The sequence below is a fragment of the Phacochoerus africanus genome, chromosome 11, assembly GCF_016906955.1.
Source record: "Phacochoerus africanus isolate WHEZ1 chromosome 11, ROS_Pafr_v1, whole genome shotgun sequence".
In the NCBI taxonomy this organism is placed as follows: Eukaryota; Metazoa; Chordata; class Mammalia; order Artiodactyla; family Suidae; genus Phacochoerus; species Phacochoerus africanus.
Window position 1 is genome coordinate 33,479,877 of NC_062554.1, and position 20,225 is coordinate 33,500,101.

The 20,225-nt window shown below is 34.1% G+C and overlaps 1 protein-coding gene across 1 annotated transcript in view; it reads left to right on the forward strand.

The window, feature by feature from the left end:
- The window catches only part of DYNC2H1 (dynein cytoplasmic 2 heavy chain 1), a 306,581-nt gene that overhangs the window by 106,853 nt on the left and 179,503 nt on the right, over positions 1-20,225 (forward strand). Inside the window, exons 56-63 of the mRNA XM_047752686.1 lie at positions 2,701-2,814; positions 3,426-3,586; positions 4,735-4,858; positions 5,878-5,999; positions 9,671-9,757; positions 12,299-12,425; positions 13,037-13,178; positions 13,757-13,866. Coding sequence (XP_047608642.1) covers positions 2,701-2,814; positions 3,426-3,586; positions 4,735-4,858; positions 5,878-5,999; positions 9,671-9,757; positions 12,299-12,425; positions 13,037-13,178; positions 13,757-13,866 — 987 coding nt within the window. The remainder of the gene's footprint in view (positions 1-2,700; positions 2,815-3,425; positions 3,587-4,734; positions 4,859-5,877; positions 6,000-9,670; positions 9,758-12,298; positions 12,426-13,036; positions 13,179-13,756; positions 13,867-20,225) is intronic.

A 20,225-nucleotide genomic window follows, 5' to 3' on the forward strand; every position in this document is an offset into this window, starting at 1 on the left:
GCCAGATCCTTAACCCACAGAGCAAGGGCAGGGATCGAACCCTCAACCTCATGGTTCCTAGTCGGATTCGTTAACCACTGCGCCATGACAGGAACTCCCCCTGCTTTTTATATTCTCAAGATTTATAAGTCTTTATTCATTCTGTTTATACTTTCATGACTTTTTATAGTTTTATTATGTCCTCTTTTAGCATTGCCTTTCTTTTATTGGACTCTTTCGAAGGAAGTTTCTCTGATTCTTTCTTGCTAGGGCTTTCTTTTACATTTGCACACCCTCTCAGGATGTTCTTACCCATCCTTTGCCTTTTACTACTGATTACATATTACCACCAAATTCATCGTCTTTGTCCCTCATCCTTAGTCCCTCCTCCGAGCTAAAGACTTAGACAGCCAGTAATCTGTTAGAGATGTCTCCTTGAAAGTCCCATGAGCATTACAATTTGAAACAGGTTCAAAACTGAACTCATAACTTCCTGTCCTGTATTCCTTTTCCTTGGGTTATGACACTATGATACAGTTAATTATTCAAGACAGAACTTGTAACTCATGTTGAACTTCTACCCTCTCATTCCATACGTCTAATGAATCATTAAATTTTGTTATGTTTACCTCCCTGATTGTGGTCTTAAATATATTTCCCCATCTCCATGTGGGTGACTGTTAACCTTATTGCAAGTCTAATGCCTCTTATTTAAATTAACTTTAGTTTTTATCAGACCAGTATATATGTCTCAATAAAAGTAAATGTACGAAATGTCTTAAAAATAACAAAATTGTAGGGCTTATGATATAAATACGTACTGTCAAGCTGCAGTCATCAAGGCAGGGTGATACTGGCTATAAAGGTTATTGGAACACTGTGGATTCCAGATACAGACTCACACATACATAGTCAATTGATTTTATACAGACATGAGTAAAGGATGATCTTTTTAAAAAAAATGATAATGGAATATTTGGATATCCATGTAGAGAGGAAAAAAACCTTCTGACCTTTACCTTACAGCTATGTGAAAAGTAACTCGGTAGGGATCATAGACTTAAATGTATAGCATAAAATTATAAAACTGTAGAAGAAAACATGGCAGAAAATCTTTCTGCTGTTGGGTGAGGCAAAGATTTCTTAGATGTGATACCAAAATAGAAGAAGAAAAAAAGTGGTAAATTGGACCACATTGCAGTTAAAAACTTCTGCTCTTTGAAATAAATTTAAAAGAAAATGAAAAGGCAAGGCATAGACAGGGAGAAAATATTTACAAACGTATATCTGATAAAAGACTTGTAGCCAGTATATATACAAATGATTACAACTCAGTAACACTAACAATTCAATTTAAAAATAGGCAAAAGATTCTAACCTTCCCTTCATAAAAGAAGACATATTAAGGGGCCAATAAATATATAAAAAGATGTTTAATTATGGTTATCAAGGACCTGTAATCTCCTTGTTTTTAGTATGAGGCCTCATTCTAGACCTTAGCTCCTTAGTCCTTGGCCTGGTAATCCCAAATCCAGATCTTCTTTCACCTAAGAAGGATTTTGATATAGTGGAGATGGAGCAGAGAAATTTCCCTGTTGAAGAGTGGTTTCAGAAATACAAAAGTAGAAATGCTTGTGGGAGGTAGAAAATTGCAATGAAACTGATATATCAGGTGTCTGAAGGATCAACATGTTTGGCAATAGAGCACCAAGAGTTAGTTCTGTTGTTGTTGACTTTAACAACGGAAATTTGTTTTTCCCAGTTCAGGCAGAAAGAAAAAGAGAGAACTCTGTCGTTTCTTTTTCTTCTTCTTTTTTTCTGAGATATAATTGACTCATTATATTAATTTCATTTGTATAACATAATGATTCCATATATATATATATATATATATATATATATATATATATATATGGTGACATAGTTACTACCATAAATCTAGAAAACATCCAAGGACACCAAGCATTAGTTTTTAAGCTCCCTGAATGATTGTAGTATGGTTGAGAACCACTATTGTAAGGACTCTTGAAAAGTTTTTTGGTTTTTTTGATGAATTTCCTCTTTGGTTTTTCAATAATATGAATAAACCCAAGATAAACATATATAGTATTCAAGTATTTTTATATATGTAGGACCTTTGATTTTTGTATTCATGAGCAAAGAGGTCATGTGTTATTAATATGTAATTTAGTGTTCTTTGAATCTTTACTAATTTTTGTTCATATATTTGCTATATTATTGTCATGATTCAGTTAATTTTTGTCTAAAACTATTGAAACATAAACTTCTATTATACTATAGTTAGCCTCTAAGAATTGTTAGTATTCTACTGGTAATATTATAGAAGACTTATATTTTTAGTTTCCTTGTTTATGAAATGAGTACAATAGTATTGGCCTCTGGGTTGTTATGGGTGTTAAATGTATATTATTATGATCATTTTCTAAATAATGCATTTCTGACGTGTTTGACTTTTATATAATAAGCATTTATTGCTTTGCTATTCAGAAAAAATTAAATCAAATAAAGCATACTTCCTGAGAGTAAATATAGAGTAAATTATATTATCAATTTCCCAGGCATTTTATAAACTCTCATGTCAGTTAATATTAGAAAAGCACATGATAAGAAAAGCTATTTTAAAATAACAATTTTCATATCATGATTCTAAATATTGAATGCATTAAAATTCATTGGCATGCTATTTAAATATTTCTATAGGATGCTAGTGAGCAAAAGACAGAACTTGAGAGATTAAAGCACAAAATAGCAGAAGAAGTCATTAAAATTGAAGAAAGAAAAAACAAAATTGATGATGAATTAAAAGAAGTACAGGTATGTTTAAAAAAAGAAAACATGCTAAGAGCTGTTTACATTTTAGATCACCAACTTTATATAGGAATTTAAACATTATTTGTGAAGTTATTTTCTAATAATATTATCAAATGTAGCTTTCACTCAGAATACTATTTATAAAAGAGAAGCAGGAAGGAAAGCCTGTTAGGGAAGTAATCAAATTCACTGAAGGTAGTTAAAAATAATATTTGTTTTCTATGAACCATGTTGTTTTGAATATAGAAGAAAAAATATTTTGTAGATAAATTAAGACAAACTCTTAGACTTTTTATTTCCACCCCGCCTTGAGACTTGATTAAATTAGCCAACAAGTCTTAGATTATATGGAGCCTCTTCAATATGGGCATTGTTTCCAAACAAAAAAGATTTTCCAAATTAGGCTATTGTAGTTATGGTTGCAAAATCTCCTACTTTCTCAACTTGGACATTTTGTACTCTGTGTGTTTTAGAGCGTTTTGGTATTTGGAGAGAAAATATATTAATAGCTGGAGCAATTTTTTAAAATGACAATAAAAGATAATTTGGAAGGAGTTAGTGATTTTTTTCATATATATTTTTTGAAAGTAAAAATGCCGTTTTTGTTTTTTGAGCCTCTGGTCAATGAAGCTAAACTAGCAGTTGGAAACATTAAGCCAGAATCGCTTTCAGAAATTCGTTCACTGCGAATGCCACCTGATGTAATCAGAGACATTCTTGAAGGAGTTTTAAGATTGATGGGCATCTTTGATACATCTTGGGTGAGCATGAAAAGGTGAGTTTTTGAATTTGTGAAAAATGTTATTTCATCAATGAATTACACATTCCTTCATATTTTTAAAATTTTCTTATATAGTTTCTCAAACCAAATTTCATCTAAATGTCTGGTTAAACACTTTCATATTTCAAGATAGTCTATCTAATCATATATCAAGATCAATATTTTCTTTCTCCATAAGTGATTTTTAAAAGTGTCAAGAGGAGAAAAAGAATGCCTTAAAATCTTTAAGAATATCTCAATAAACATAATCATTTATTTGGTCCCCAAACAGTACAGGGCATTGTGTTTACTTTGATTTACTGAAGAAGAAAATACAGTCGCTGTTCTTGAAAGAGTCTTGTATTCTTGGCAGAGACAGTGACACAGAGTGAGCGAGAGCCCCATAAATAAGAGAGATGTGGATTTCCCACTGTGGCACAGCAGGTTAAGGATTTAGCATTGTCTCTGTGGCATTGTGGGTTTGATCCCTGGCCTGGTGCAGTGGGTTGCCATAGCTATGGCGTAGGTTGCAGCTACCACTGGGTATGATCCCTGGCCGGGGAACGGATGTATGCCATGGGTGTGGCCAAAAAATAACAGAAACACAAAAATATATCTGTAAGGGAAATGTAAACTGATAGAGAAAAGGCAGAATATTAACTCGATATGCAACTATTCAGGTTTGGATTTCACGGTATAATAATGGAATTATGGTTTATGTCAATATCAATTCCATTTTATGACTTAGTTTGATAGTAGAGTCCTTTTTCTATATCAAGATGGGAAAGGAGATTTAGATTGAGGGAGCACTTTAACATATTTATCTTAGAAAGGAGTCAAAAAATGTTCTTGCATATCCTAGAACATATTAGTACACAGGAGTTCACATAGAGGGGTGTAAATAGAGTAACGCGGTTATAATTCCTTCATTTTACTGCTTTAGTTTGTTGACAGAACATTAGGAAAACTGTTGTGCATCTTTCTGGAGCTCCTCATCTATCAAAAATGAGAGATGGTACATTAGAAGCTTAAATACTTTAGTACCTTATTTTTGTTAACTAATAGATTAAAAGTTTATTTATACACCACCTTGTTAAATTGGCATTTTTGTTTAAAATAGCAAAGTTTATTTATATATTTAAAATAATATGCTTTAATTTTAGTTTTCTTGCAAAAAGAGGTGTGAGAGAAGACATAGCAACCTTTGATGCACGAAATATTCCAAAGGAAATAAGAGAGAGTGTTGAAGAACTTCTCTTTAAAAATAAAGGATCTTTTGATCCAAAGGTAATTTTTAACAGTTATGATTTAAATTCTCTTTCCTTACTATGTAATATTCTGCTCATTAATATGTGATGCCTTATCACTATTGATTGTTTAGTTTGCCTTGAAAATTAAAACTTTAAAATAATAAGTTGTAATTAAGTATTATAGCTGGAAACCATTCACCAGAAGAATTAGGTAAATGGATTGGTGTCAGGTTTATTATCGTAAGTGGGTTTTCAATCTTATAATCTGCTGTTCCTAGCTTGTCATAACTTCTAATTTGCCTGGTGTGCTTTTCTTTCTTCCTGTTTGTTTTTCATATAATAACATTTATCTCTGTTGAGATACCTGTATCTGGTTTTAAATTCCATGATTCTGATATTTTTCTTTTATTTACTCCTTATGTATGTGCTTTTGACACTTACAGCAGTAGTTTCCAAGTTGCTTTTATTGAATAAAGATCTATCCCATGCATAGAAGAAAAAGATTTAATGTTTCAGCATTGTTGTAGATAGCATATGTGACTGGTAATTACTTATGTCAATAAAATGCCGTTGTATTAAAGAGTATATGTGGTTCAGAGGGATTTACTTTTAAGCAAAAAGTAGTTTTTGTATTTTTCACTTAATCAAAATAATAACTAATTTTATTTTTATTTTAGATATAAACCAAAAACTTCATTATATGAGATAAATGATTAAACAAATTAAAGAATTGACTTTGTGGAGTTTCCGGCATGGCTCAGTGGTTAACGAACCCAACTAGGATCCATGAGGACATGGGTTCGATCCCTGGCCTCACTCAGTGGGTTAAGGATCTGACATTGCCGTGGGCTGTGATGTGGGTCACAGATGTGGCTCAGATGTGGCATGGCTGTGGCTGTGGCTGTGTTTGGCAGTTATAGCTCCCATCCCTAGCCTGGGAACCTCCACATGCCACAGCCCTAAAAAGGCAAAAGACAAAAAAAAAAAAAAAAGAATTGACTTTGCTTTCATTTGGAATTAAGGTAGGATGTGGATAATTTCTGATGTATTTTTCAGAATGCTAAGCGTGCCAGTACTGCGGCTGCTCCTTTGGCTGCCTGGGTTAAAGCCAATGTCCAGTACTCCCATGTCCTGGAACGAATTCAGCCCTTGGAAACTGAGCAGGCAGGATTAGAATCGTAAGTGAAATGTAATATATAAACAATTCAAACATTTATTTATTTTCATCAATTTGATGAGTTAGGATTTAGTTCTCATTTGTATCTGAAAAGGCAGCTAACCACATTGAGTCAATTAAATACAGGTCACGATGGCAGAGTAGGAGGTTGTAGAACTCATGTACTCACACAAACACATCGAAAATACACCTATATGTGGAAAAATTCTCATGGAAAGCTAACTGGAAACTGGCACAAGTGCTCCTATACAACCAAGCCTGCAACAGAGGTCTCCATGTGATTGATAGGATGGGAAAAATGGGCATCAGGTCGCTCCCTTAGAAGGGATCTTTAAGGAAAAGCAGGTTCAAGTGGGTGACCCTCACCCTGGGGAGCGAGCAGATTGAGCCTCAATCTGAGCATCCAGGTCCTGGGGTCCTCCCTTCCTGCTGGGAAGTCTGCTGAGAGAGAAGGCCCTGGAGAAGTGTAGACTTGCAAGTAGTGCCTGTGTGCTGGCTTGCTAGCAATCAGAGTGGAGAGAGCCTTGCCCTGGCTGCTGCCACCTCACTGTACTTCCCAGTCCAAGGGATGAACGCCCCAGTTCTGCTTACTCCACACTACAGACTGGCATGACCCAGTCTAGCTATGCAGAGACAGACCAGGGAGCCTGCGGTATGATCTGCTTAGAGCCACAGCCATATTGTGTCAGAATGTGCAAGGGGTGGCATCATAAGAATGTGTGGTGGCTGTGTGCTGAATCTCCAGCAGTCAGGCCCTGGGAAAGGACCCATCAGGCTACACCAAGAGCCCAGAGGGTATGATCTGGTTGAGCCAGTGGCAGCCATTGTCAGTTTGACCAGCAATATGTAGCAGTTTGTCTCCCAGCTAGAGTACCTTGGCTCCATCCATTCCACACTGCAACTTAGTGCTGGCTCTGGGACAGACAGGTCCTGGGAGAAGTCTGTCACAGAGGCAGCCCACATCTGAGGTAGCATCCCAGCCACCTGAATTCCTGTAACCACAATGCTCCGGCCCCCAGCCCCTCCCTACTCCATAACTCAGCTTTGCCCTAGACCTGGGGTGAATACAACAGAGAAAGTGGTACAACCTTTGGAAGCTTCTGAGTGGAACCACAGACATCTTCACAGGCGACACATAGGTCCTTTGTGAAAGTATGGGCCTCACTTGAGTCAGTGATCACCTTTTTTGGGCAACTGAGGCTGATCTATCCTGAACCTCAGGGCTTATTCTTAAACAACTGAGGAGCAGGACCTCCCCAACCCCCTTGACAGAGTGTCCACAGAGACAGAGCAGAAAAGCCCCACCTCACCTCCTGCTCAGGCTCTAGGTGCTCCAGTGCCAATCAGACCCCTGTCAAGGGGGTAACTGCTGGCACACCTTAAGAAAACGTGGCATTTATGTGGTTGGAAGGATAAGTTGGTAGAAGTTCCTTTAGGAAGAGACAAAATTTTGTAAAGGAATAATATTAAGGTACAAAAAGTAGGTTTTAGAAATTTAGGGCTTTCATATTTGTTCTTTAATTTCTAGGGAATGTTTGGTATATATTTTCTAAAACATTATCAGGACATGTGTGGGGAAAATTTACCCACTTATTTTTTGCTCTTAAAATTTCAATTTGTTGGTGTTCCCTGGTGGCCTAGCAATTAAGGATCTAGCATTGTCACTTCTGTGGTGGGGTCACTGCTATGGGGTGGGTTCAGTCCCTGGCTTGGGACTTCTGTATGCTGCAGGTACAGCCAAAAATAAATTTCAACTTACTATTGTTACTAAGTGGCATTATATTTTATCTTACTTGTTCTAAATGCAGGCTAAGAGGTATGTTATGTTCTTGACGGTCAATTTTTGACATCTATTATTTCTAATTCTGAATAAGGAGACTTTTAAGTGCCTAAGTTTCTTAATTTTTTCAATTATTTTGATTATATATTTTTCACAGCTGAGATATCATATGAATATATTTTCTTGTATACGTTTTATTATTCTTAATAATTGCTTCATTTTTAATTGATTTTTTTCTGTTTATACATGACATATTTATCCACAGTCTCTCTGTCCCTAAATATATTTAGACTCTAAAACATTGGAAATCTATATGTTGCATTTCTTTCTTTCTTAGCATTGTCTTGCCTAGAGCCTTTTGATTTCCTGTTCATTGTGGATTAATTCTTTCTAGGCCTGCTGCTTGCAGCTTAAATTATTTTAACATTGCTTTTCGCCATTTTTCTGGGGATCACATTTATCTCTTTTCTAATAGAATTGTTTATTATGGGTGTTTCTTTTTCTTAGTTTGGTTACCCACTTTTCTGGAACACATCATTCATAGTAGCTTCTTATAAAAGGTATATGTAATGAAAAATATTTGGAGATTGGCATGTCTAAAATTATCTGTATTATGCCATTACATGAGATCAGTAATCAAGCTGGGTTGAAAATACTAGACTAAAAATAGTTTAACCTCACAATTTTGAAGGTCTTATTCTATTACACTGGTTCTCAAAGTATGGTCCCTAAACCAGCAACATCAGTATTACCTGGGGAATTATTAAAAGTGCCAAGTTTTGAACTCAACAAGGTTTGCTGTATCAGATATGCTATGGAACGAGTCCTTGCAATCTGTGTTTTGACAAACCTTCCATTTGATTTGTGTAATGCACAAATGCCTAGCAAACAGCCAGTGTGGACTGGCTGTTTGATGGTGCCTGCCAATATCTGTGGGTATTTTTAGGGGGAGGAAGTCAACCATTTCTCTAGAAGAATTCTAATACCTTCTGTCTAGGGATTGAATGGAGATGGACGGGGTTGGTAGGGGTATAAGCTAACTTCCACAGATATGTTAAAAGGATACAGTGAGAGAGGGAATCTTAGATCAGATTCTTTATGTTACCAACTATTAAACAATCTTCTGTATTTAGCGCTATTATTATCTTTAGAGGTACCTATTGTCTACATTTTGGGAGCATTTTTGAATTCTTTTGGCTTTTGCATCTGGGTATGTCAATTCTCATTTTTAAGATTTTGTTAAAATTACTCCTTTGCAATACTTTTCTCTTTCATTCTCTTTATCTTTATGCATGCGTGTCTTTTTTATTCCCTTGGTTTCATTTTAATAGGACTTTTGAAGGGATAGAAGATAAATGAATATGTTTACTCTTGCATTTTTATCCAGAAATATACATGCACAAGTGCTTTTAAATATAGTTTCATGGAAGTGATATGGTTAGGTCAGAGAATGTACTTTTAATTTTGGCATTACTTTTCAAATCAAATTCTATGTGAAATTTTTTTTTTTTTTTTTGGTCTTTTCTAGGGCTGCACCCATGGCGTATGGAGGTTCCCAGGCTAGGAGTCTAATTGGAGCTGTAGCTGCCAGCCTACACAGAGCTGCAGCAACGTGGGATCTGAGCATGCCTGCGACCTATACCACAGCTCATGGCAATGCCAGATCCTTAACCCACTGAGTGAGGCCAAGGATCAGACCTGCAGCCTCATGGTTCCTAGACGGTTTCGTTAACCACTGAGCCACAACGGGAACTCCATGTAAAATTATTAAAAGTGATGAATTGTTCATGGTTTTCATTGTCATTTATTCACTGCAAGATTACATTTTAGGGTGCTGTTGCTGCTTTTTGTTGATATGTAAAGTTGAATGACTTATATTGAATTAATTTTAGAAATTTGAGGAAAACTGAAGACAGAAAAAGGAAATTAGAGGAGCTTCTCAATTCTGTTGGTCAAAAAGTGTCAGAACTCAAAGAGAAGTAAGTTGTTTTGAAATGTATTTTGAATATTTGAAAACATCTCAACTAATTATTAAATTTTGAAAATCTTTGCTATAATCACTATATTAATTTTTTATTTTATCACTCTAACATGTGGAAGGATATAATATAGAATGTATTTCTTTTTAAAATACTTTAATAAGAACAAAAGTATTTTGTTACTATTTATATAGCCTTCGCTATATATATTCATAAGCTTTGGAAACTTGAGCCAGAGGAATTTAACATAATGTGTTAATGCTGGGAGTGTTTACATTTGTTATTCTCATTTTCTTATTATTTTGACTTTAAGATTTTAGACTCCTTTATTTCTCTGAATTCTATAGGCCCACCCCTATTCCATAATCTTCCAGAGGTGCATGATCACATTAGAGAATTTTATCTTTTTCACTTTGCTCTTTTTGGTATTGAAAAAATATTCCTTCCTACAAATATTGTACTCAAATTTAAGAACTATTTATGAATATGATTAATCTTAAATCCTTTCATCTACTTCTGTGTTCCTATGATTGCTTTTTAGTATAGGATAAAAAAATCCTGTGGTATTTTTAGTATAGGATAAAAAATTCCTGGTATGGGAATTATTATAAATGTGGACGCATTTTCCCTTAAAAATTGTGAAGATTGAAAAACTGGATAATATACCATTAAATATAGTATATCTTATTGTTTGCTTTCTATTTTATGTTTTTGTGTTAATGTTTCCTTATTTTCTTATGGAAGAAGTACAAAATATTGTATCAAGAAAGAAATTCATCACTAAAACCTGTGGATTTTTTCTCTATATATAGTTAAAAAAACTATCTTTACTTACATTTCTCTGTTTTTTTTTTTTTCTTTTTAGGGCTGCACCTGTGGCGTATGGAAGTTCCCGGGCTGGGGGTCGAATCAGAGCTGTAGCCGCTGGCCTACGCCACAGCCACAGCCACAGCAACACAGGATCCGAGTCATGCCTGTGACCTACAGCACAGCTCACAGCAGCGCTGGATCCTTAACCTCCTGAGTGAGGCCAGGGATTGAACCCATGTTCTCATGAATACTAGTCGGGTTCATTAACCACTGAGCCACGATGGGAACTCCTTTACTTACATTTCTATATATTCACTTGTAGAGGAAGAAACAAACCAAAAAGAAAACATCAAACTTATAAATCCAATGTTTTCAATAATCCAGAATAGTTTTTTTGTATTAGGCATATAGGAAAGAAATCATATAATTTCCTTCCAAATATAATCAGAAATGTATAAAGAAAAGAATATATTCCTTACAGTGTTAGAAAATCAGAATTAGCACCTAATATTTGGCTAATTATCCAATATTTATTGCATAGTTAGCATGTGGTTAGATGTTCTTTCATTTTACAGATTAGGAAGCTAGAGATTAGAGTTGAGCAGCTGCTAGATGCCTCAGGAAGCATTAAGTCCTAGATTTGTCTGACTCCATAGTATTCCTATTCTTTGTCACTGCACCAGACTACCAGAATTTTGGAAGGATTATTAAGAAAACCTTCTACTTAAGACTGAGGCTCTGTGGATACACCTAAGGAGTTGAATTTTTAACTTTATTTAATTTTAATTATTTTAAAATTAGGTAGCCACATGTAATTGGTGGCTACCATATTGGACAACCCAATTCTAGAGTCTTATGTCTAGGAGAGGAAGGAATAGGAAGCTTAGGCAATAAAAAGTGCTGTAAAGTGCACTGCACTTAATATCAGACACACTATATATGGATTTTAGGTCCTCTACTTATTGGCGAGACTTTTACAATAATCTGTTTGGATCTAAGTTTCCACATTTGTGAAATTAGAATTATAATTTTTTTTTAATTATTCTGAGAATTAACATGATCCTGGGCATTTTGAAGACATTTACATATTTGTTGAAGGATTAGATAATCATGTGGAATATTATTATATTTAACAAAATAATAAATTTTTACAAGTATTTTTAGGGAAAATAATTTACAAAGAAATTATAAACTTTGGCAAAAGGGCACATAGGGAAAGTATATATAATGGGCTTGATATTCGAGATTATTTTTGATAGGTGTATATTCGAGAAAGAGTGAGGGGTGATACAGGGATAGGGAGGGAGCTGGAAGTTGTTCTAAGCAAATGCATCATCCTCACGAAGGACGCAATGGACAAATGACAGGACATTTTCGAGAATATAAAATTCTTCAGATACAGACATAATTTTGCTGGACTGAATAGAATTAAATAAAACTGAAAAGATAGACTGGATAAATTTTATGACAGGACTTTTGAATGTCATATTGAGAAGTTTATACATAATGTAGGGCATCAAGGACCTGTGAGAATGCTCACCTTTAAATGTATATGTTGGTATTGTGTCTATTAAATTAACGATATTTTGTAAGCAAATAGTATCAGTATTAACATTAATTACATTTTTGTATAAAAGTTCACTTTACTACATAATTTAGTTTACTAAGCATAATTTAATTAAATCTCTCTTAAATTCCTTTGTCTTTAATTAAATTTTAATGTTTTCATAGATTTCAGAGCAGGACTTCAGAAGCTGCCAAACTTGAAGCTGAAGTAAGCAAAGCACAAGAAACAATTAAAGCTGCAGAAGTCTTAATTAATCAGCTGGATAGAGAACACAAGAGATGGAATACACAGGTTTGTTTGAGAGAGAGAGGTTATGAGAGGCCATGTTTAAAACACTGGAAAAATATAATGTAAAAAATATTGAATAACAAAAATTTCTTTGTTAAAAAAATGAAAAGGAGAAAAATATCCATTAACCTGCAACTGGCTTAGGATACATGATCTAGATATTAATGACCAGTATTACGTGAATTAATTTTTAAGCACAATGTCTTTGTATGAATGGATTTTTGACAAGTAACCTATTCCTCTAAAAGAGGAATTATCTGTGTTATTGAGGAGAAAGGCAGGGATGAAAATGAGTTGATAGAAAATTTAGTACTCTTTAGAAACTTTTTGAACTTAAATTTACCAGGACAATCCTCTTAGGAATTGACAATGTTGGCCATTTATTTCTTTTTGAAATACTTTCCTATCTCAAATTTGTTAAGGTGTTGTCTCTTGTTTTTGTTTGTTTTGATTTTTTTTGCTTTTCTTTAACCAGTTAGATTCCTTCCCTCGTTGGATGCTCCTTATCAGTTCATGCAATAATATTGACTGCCTCTGCAATACTCTGTTGTATTGAAGATGGGTTATTTTTTCCTATCTTAGAACATATCTGTATATCACTCTCTTTTTTTCAGGTTGCAGAGATAACAGAGGAATTAGCTACTCTTCCTAAAAGAGCTCAGCTGGCTGCTGCATTTATTACATATCTTTCTGCTGCTCCTGAGGGTCTGAGAAAAACCTGTTTGGAAGAATGGACCAAGTCAGCTGGTCTTGAAAGTCTGTATTTAGTTTTTCATGATTTTGAATTTCAGTATACTAAAAAGTGCATCTCTTCATTTTTGTCATTTTACTTTTTAAACTTTTTTTAAATGAGAAAATTTTCTTTAAGTTCAAGGATACCATAGCTACCTTAGATTTGCTGAATTCTACATATGTTCTGAGAATTGCTTTATTGTGTGATTCTTCTACCCCTACAATCACTTTATGAGACTCAGACCTCTGAATTATTTTGATATTGTATGATGCAGTTAAACATTTTATTAATTTTAACACTAATTTCATATGGTAAGATGAAATGCAGGAATTCCAAAATTCTTGGTGAATTTTTTGGTTTTCACAAATTGTTATAGTTGGGAAACATTCATTTAATAGAAGAAATATAACTTGAGTGTCATTCCTTCATACTTTTTTTTAAAAAAGTTTCTTCTCCTTAGCTTCTTGGTGCAAAAGAATGGGTTGAATATTAACGATGATCATGGGACTCTTGTTTGAATATATTTTAAATTTTATTCTCTTTCCTTCAATCAAGCATAAGATTGTTGTGGTAAATATTATTGGTATCTTTAATTTTTCAGAATTTGATCTGAGGAGATTTCTTTGTACTGAAAGTGAACAGTTAATTTGGAAAAGTGAAGGCCTACCATCAGATGACCTTTCCATAGAAAATGCTCTTGTTATCTTACAGGTAGGCAATTATCTAATATTTTCATTAGAAATGTTTCTTTTGATGCTTGCTCCAGAAAGTACCTCTTTCTACAAATTCTTAGGCATTCCTAGTTTGTCTTTTCTTAGTTACTTAAAAGTAAAAATATTTTGCTAATAAAAATCCATTTTTGATTCAGTTAGTAATGCTATAATTTTCAGTGTAATTTATTTTTTACATTAATATAAAAGCATAAACTAAAATGGTATTATTTCAATGACAAAATATTCTAAATTGAACTTCCTAATAATAATAGAAATATTTCAGAGGCACTTGATCATTGGTTGTATAGTTCTTTCATCTAGAGTATATTTTTAAAATGAAAATTTTGTATTTTTATTTCATTTTGTTTTACACAGTTAGACAAAGTGAAAATGGATGAATTTTGTGTTATAAGTTAACCATGTACCTATTTTGGAAAATTGTTCTTTCACATCGTATATGCCTCCCAAAAGTCATTGTTTGAAGTTGAAACTACTGCAAAACTAATTAATAGTGAATGTGAAAACCAAATTCAAAATCTAAGCAAATCATTTCTTTGTGTGATGTTTTGTTTTTACCAATAATTTAGTTTACCTTTCTGATATGGAATTTGGAAGGTAATTTTTCCCTTTTGAAAAATTTTTTTTTCCTTTTCTATCTCAACAGTTTATAAAACCAGTGTTTTCGTTTCTCTTTACAACCTTTCTCTCTGCCCACGCATTGCTTTATTCCACAACTCCACAATCTCAAAGAAAATATGAACATTAAATGCTATTCCTTAGGTAGCATAAGTCATATTATATAAGATTCATATTGTGGGACCTTTTCATTCTTTGGCAATTTATTCTGCTTGATTAGACCTACTAATCAGCTGACTATTTTTTTGACTCATCACATGATGTCTTACCAGTAGAAAAGTCACTGAACAAAGATTAAACAATATTGTTCTCTTTGAATTTGATTTGGCTTAAATGTCAATTTATTTTTTAAACATTTTTATCATTTTTCACAGTAGAATTACAAATCTGGAACTCTAAATGTGTATGTAAATAAATTCATTGCATTATAGCAACTAGTACTTTTTATCGTATCTGTTATTTTTACCCAAGGTTTCCTAGTCACCTCTTCTTGCTTTGTCAGTACTCCAAGAAAGCATTAGTTTGCAGGTGTAAAAAATTAGAAGTTTTAGCAATTTTCTTTTTTATTCCATAAGAAATCAGAAGCCTTTAGGAAAAATACATCACAATAATTTTTATATTTTACTGATGATAGTAATTGAAAGTATTTACTTTATTTTGAATTAAGCTGTATTTCATAATAAATATCAGGGATATTGTCCTTGAAATTAATTTTAATAAGCTTAGTATACTTTGTATTTATTATTGCCAAGATTCTTATAGATGCTTATATGCCTTTTTATGAGAAAACAAAACCATTTGGAAAAATTTGTTAGAGTAATTCATCATTTCATTGAAAGGAATTTGCCATTGTGGTCGACATTCTATCTGAATTTTAAGATGGGCTACATTTAGAATACACTGTTGCAGTTGCAGGTGTGGTTGGATAGCACAGGTCTATAACTCATTAACATTACCAGTGATGTGTAATTAGGTCTCTAACATATACAAGTTGGGTTTCTGGAAGTCTTCCCTGAGAAAAAATGACTGGACATGATGAATTTGGTGTATTATTGCTTCAGAGATAGAGCACATCTCCTCATGAACTAAAAAAGCTTTTCAGAGATTCTCCCTCTCAATGAGAAGAGCTGTAGTCACTCAAACATTTACTGGTGCAAAGAATAGCCTTTTGTGTCCAAAATTATTCCTTGGTTTGTCTTACAAAGGTGCTTGGAATTCTTATCTTTGGGTTAAGCTGATTATTGAAGCACATGCGTTTTCTGAGTGAGGAAATAGTCAAATAATTGTCTACTTGTAACAGAAATTAGTTTATTACATTAGCAGAAAGCTCTTATGACCTACATCTTTGAGGAATGGGGGAAAAACTTGGCCATGGTGACCATATGTCCTGGATTGCTTGAGCTGTGATTTATACCTGTTGTCCTGATGTAATTATTACTAGTTTCTCTTGTATTCTCAGAAGTGTCCTAGTTTGGATCATAAATTGTGTGGTCTTTGTAATATTGTGGAACTCAGTGGATAATAGAGAGTATGAGACTATTAGAAACTATGGAGAGGTGTCAGTAAAAAGTACCTAGAAAGAAGATTGGAAGTATGATTAATTTAAATTTCACAGTATTATAATTTTTCTTGGTTTAAATTTCACAGTATTATAATTTTTCTTGGTTTAAATTTCACAGTATTATAAAATTTTCATGTTAAGGCATGTACGAGGTAGTTGTTTTTTATTGTTTATGGACAGCTCAGTGTCAAATTAGTTTTCTTTAAGCCACTCAGAATTTCTGAGATTTATTTTTATCCCTTCCTGCAATGTAGTGTATGCTGAGGAAATGCAAACTAATTTGATATTAGTCTAAAGACTAAAATTATAAAGGTAAATTACACAGGGAATTTTTTTGTTTCTTTGTTTTTCTGTTTTTGCTTTTTAGGGCTACATTCGTGGCATATGGAGGTTCCCAGGCTAGGGGTCGAATTAGAGCCACAGCTGCTGGTGTGCACCATAGCCACGGCAACGCAGAATCCAAACCACGTTTGCAGCCTACACCACAGCTCACCACAACACTCAGAGTCTTAACTCACTGAGAGAGGCCAGGGATCGAACCTACAACCTCATGGTTCCTAGCCAGATTGGGCCCACAATGGGAACTCCAGGGAATTTTTTTTCAGTAAATCCCAAGTATTAATAATCAGCACTTTTATAGTATTTACTCTGTTGTTTGTATATTACTATTTAAGAATTAATATAAGAAAATAATTTAAACATTAATTTGAAAATCCACACTATTTAGTAGGTACAAATGTTATCCCTTTTATAGATAAGGAAGTTTAAACAAAGAAGGCTTAAGTTTTCATGTTCAAGGTTACAGAGCTGTCAAGTGGTAGAGCCAAGATTCAAACATTGCCCTTCAGCCAGTCTTTGCTATAAAACTCCCCTCGTAGATATGTGTCTGTAGTTCTGTGTTTTTTTTTTGTCTTTTCTTGAGACACTCCCGTGGCACATGGAGGTTCCCAGGCTAGGGGTCTAATTTGAGCTGTAGTCACTGGCCTACACCAGAGCCACAGCAACACAAGATCCGAGCTGCGTCTGAGACCCACACCACAGCTCACGGCAACGCCGAATTCTTAACCCATTGAGCAAGGCCTGGGATCGAACCCGCAACCTCACAGTTCCTAGTTGGATTCGTTAACCACTGTGCCACAACGGGAATTCCCGATGTTTTAACCTTTTTTTAGTTATTCCTGTTAATGTAATTCTCTTTAGCTTATCAAAAAATGAGCTTTAGTTTTATTTGTAAAATATTTCTACTTTTATTCCACTTATTAAAAGTAAAAATAAAATTACAGAAGTTTTAGATGTTTTAGAAATGGTTTCTTTCTGATTGGATGAAGGGAGTCAAAAGGTACAAACTTCCAGTAATATGATAAATAAGTACTATGAGTGTAATATACAACAGGGTACACATAATTAACACTGCTATGTGTTATATATGAAAGTTGCTAAGAGAGCAAATCCTAAGAGTTCTCATCACAAGGAAAGATTTTTCTTCCAGTTTCTTTAATTTTGTACCTATATGAGATGATAGGTGTTCACTAAAGTTATTGTGATTGTCATTTCATGGTGTATGTATGTCAGATCACTAGCTTTACACCTTAACTTATACAGTGCAGCATGTCAATTATACTTCAGTAAAACTGGAGGAAAAATGATCGCTTTCAAAAATGTCCCCTGCCTAATCATTTTTTTCCTCAAAGGGAGAAGAATTAAAATAGATATTATGTGTCTATAGCCTTTGACCTCGTTCTGAGATCTTATTGGTTCTAACTTCCCATTAGGTATTGTTACCTGGAGCTTTGTAGGTAGCTCAAGCAGCACTGTCTTTAAATTAATAATTGTTTATTTATTTATTTTTTAGTCAAGGATCTTTTAGTAGCCAAGTATAGTACATTTTTAAAAAAAAACTTACGCTTTTAAATAACAGATGTTCAGAAGATTGGGCTAGCTTCAGGATTCAAATGATGTTACCAGGAGATTGCTCTCTCCCTCTCTCTCTTTTTCCCTCTCTCTCTCTGCCACTCTCTCCCTCTCTCTCTCCAACTTGAGTTGAGTTTATTTTCAGATAGGTTCTCTCCACCTTGTGTTAAGAATAGCCGTTGGTGACTTTAGGCTTAACCATTCTCACAGTTTATATACTCAGACTAAAGATATCTCTTCCCTTCCCTCCCAGTATTTATGTCAGTACCCCCAAAAGATTCTGATTGGTTAGCTTAGGTCACCTCCTCATCCCTTGAGTGCAGGGTAGATGATTGATGATCCCATGTGAAATGCATTAAGTGGGGCATGCGTGCTAGACAAAGGTAGCTATGCACTCTAATAATTGTTTCTTGTCCTCCCCCATTCCCTAGAACTTGCTTCGCTTTTATTTCCTAACACTGGAGATGTCAGAGTCATGGTCCAGTACTGCAAACTGCAAAATTGCAACTCATTCTTACTATGTCTCTAATTTTACATTGTTAGTTTTTTTATATGATTTTAATTTTTTTCCATTATAGCTGATTTACAGTGTTCTGTCAATTTTCTACCATATAGCATGGTGACCCAGTTACACATACATGTATTCATTCTTTTTTCTCATATTATCTTGCTTCATCATAAGTGACTACACATAGTTCCCAGTGCCACACAGCAGGATCTCATTGCTAATCCATTTCAGAGGCAATAGTCTGCATCTATTAACCCCAAGCTCCCCACCCATCCCACTCCCTCCCCCTCCCCTTTGGCAACCGCAAGTCTATTCTCCAAGTCCATGATTTTTTTCTGTGGAAAGGTTCATTTGTGCCATATATTAGATTCCAGATATAAGTGATATATATGATATCAATTAAGTTAGTTTTTTAGCAAGTCTTGTCAAATCTATTTCTCAGGTGTGTTGTGAATTCATTCTGTTCTAACCACATCTATTGCAGTGGCCTCACTTAGTCCTTCATCATGTTGTACCTAGATAAATAAATTTTAATACTGGTTGGTCCCTTTAAATTGCCATTGGAGTGATCTTCCTAAACTTTCAATTGATTATAAAAATTCCTTGATTAATGTGTTTCAGTGACCTCCCATTGCCTGCAGTATAAAAATTTCATTATCCTTAAACATGGCATAAAAAGCACTTCATTATCAGAAGGACATCTGATTACTCCTGCTATTTTATATGCATCTTCTTTGCCTATACTTTTTTACTCCAACTATTCCAAACTACTGGTAGTTTTCCAGATACTCCTAGGCATTTTCTTCTCTCAAACATGCTGTCCTCTTGGCCTAACATGCTTTTTGCACTCCTTTGTCTATGTTCTATCTTTTTTTTTGACCTTGTTTGACTTAGTTCTTCCTAGCAGCTTCTTCTAACTCCACCTGTGATCAACCTATAGAATTTTTGGTACTCTTTGATTATAGAATTTTCATTTTTTGCTTCTTTATTGAATGTGTGGCCAATGAGGGTAAGGAAATACATTTTATTAATTTCTGTATTCCTTGCATTGTTTTATTGTAATAGTATATGGTAGATGAATGAATCGAATGAATGAATCTAGTATCATTTTCTAAATGTAGAATTTAACATGTAATCATGAAACCCAGACCTAAAATATACCTTAGAGGTCTTCTCTAAATCTCTAGAGAAATATAAATAAAAGGAATACAAACTTGTAAGTACTCTTTGAATTTCTTAAATATATTTTCTCTGCTAACAACATGCTCTTTTTGAACATTATCTTATTCTCTTTTTAACTGCATCAGATCATTGGTTTGAAGTCATGGGTAAGAACTTTTTTTAAAATTTAAAATAATTTTGATGGTTAATCATAATCTAGTATACTTGTGGAATTTTTGCTATTTAATTATGACATAAAATTTGATCTAAAACCTGGGTGTAATACCTTGGTCATATTTGAGGCTATTTACACATTTAAATTATTTTGCACATTTATATGATGGAACAGTAAGTGAAACCTCCAGAAATAGATGTTGGGTGAAGATCATACAGGAGTGTAACATTAGGAGAAATCCACTCCGAATGCAGGTAAAAAAGGGGCTGCATTGCCTAGAGGGAATTTTATTTATTTATCTTTTGTCTTTTGGTTTTTTTGGGGCAGCAGCCATGGCATATGGAGGTTCCCAGGCTAGGGGTCTAATTGGAGCAGTAGCTGCCAGCCTATGCCAGAGCCACAGCA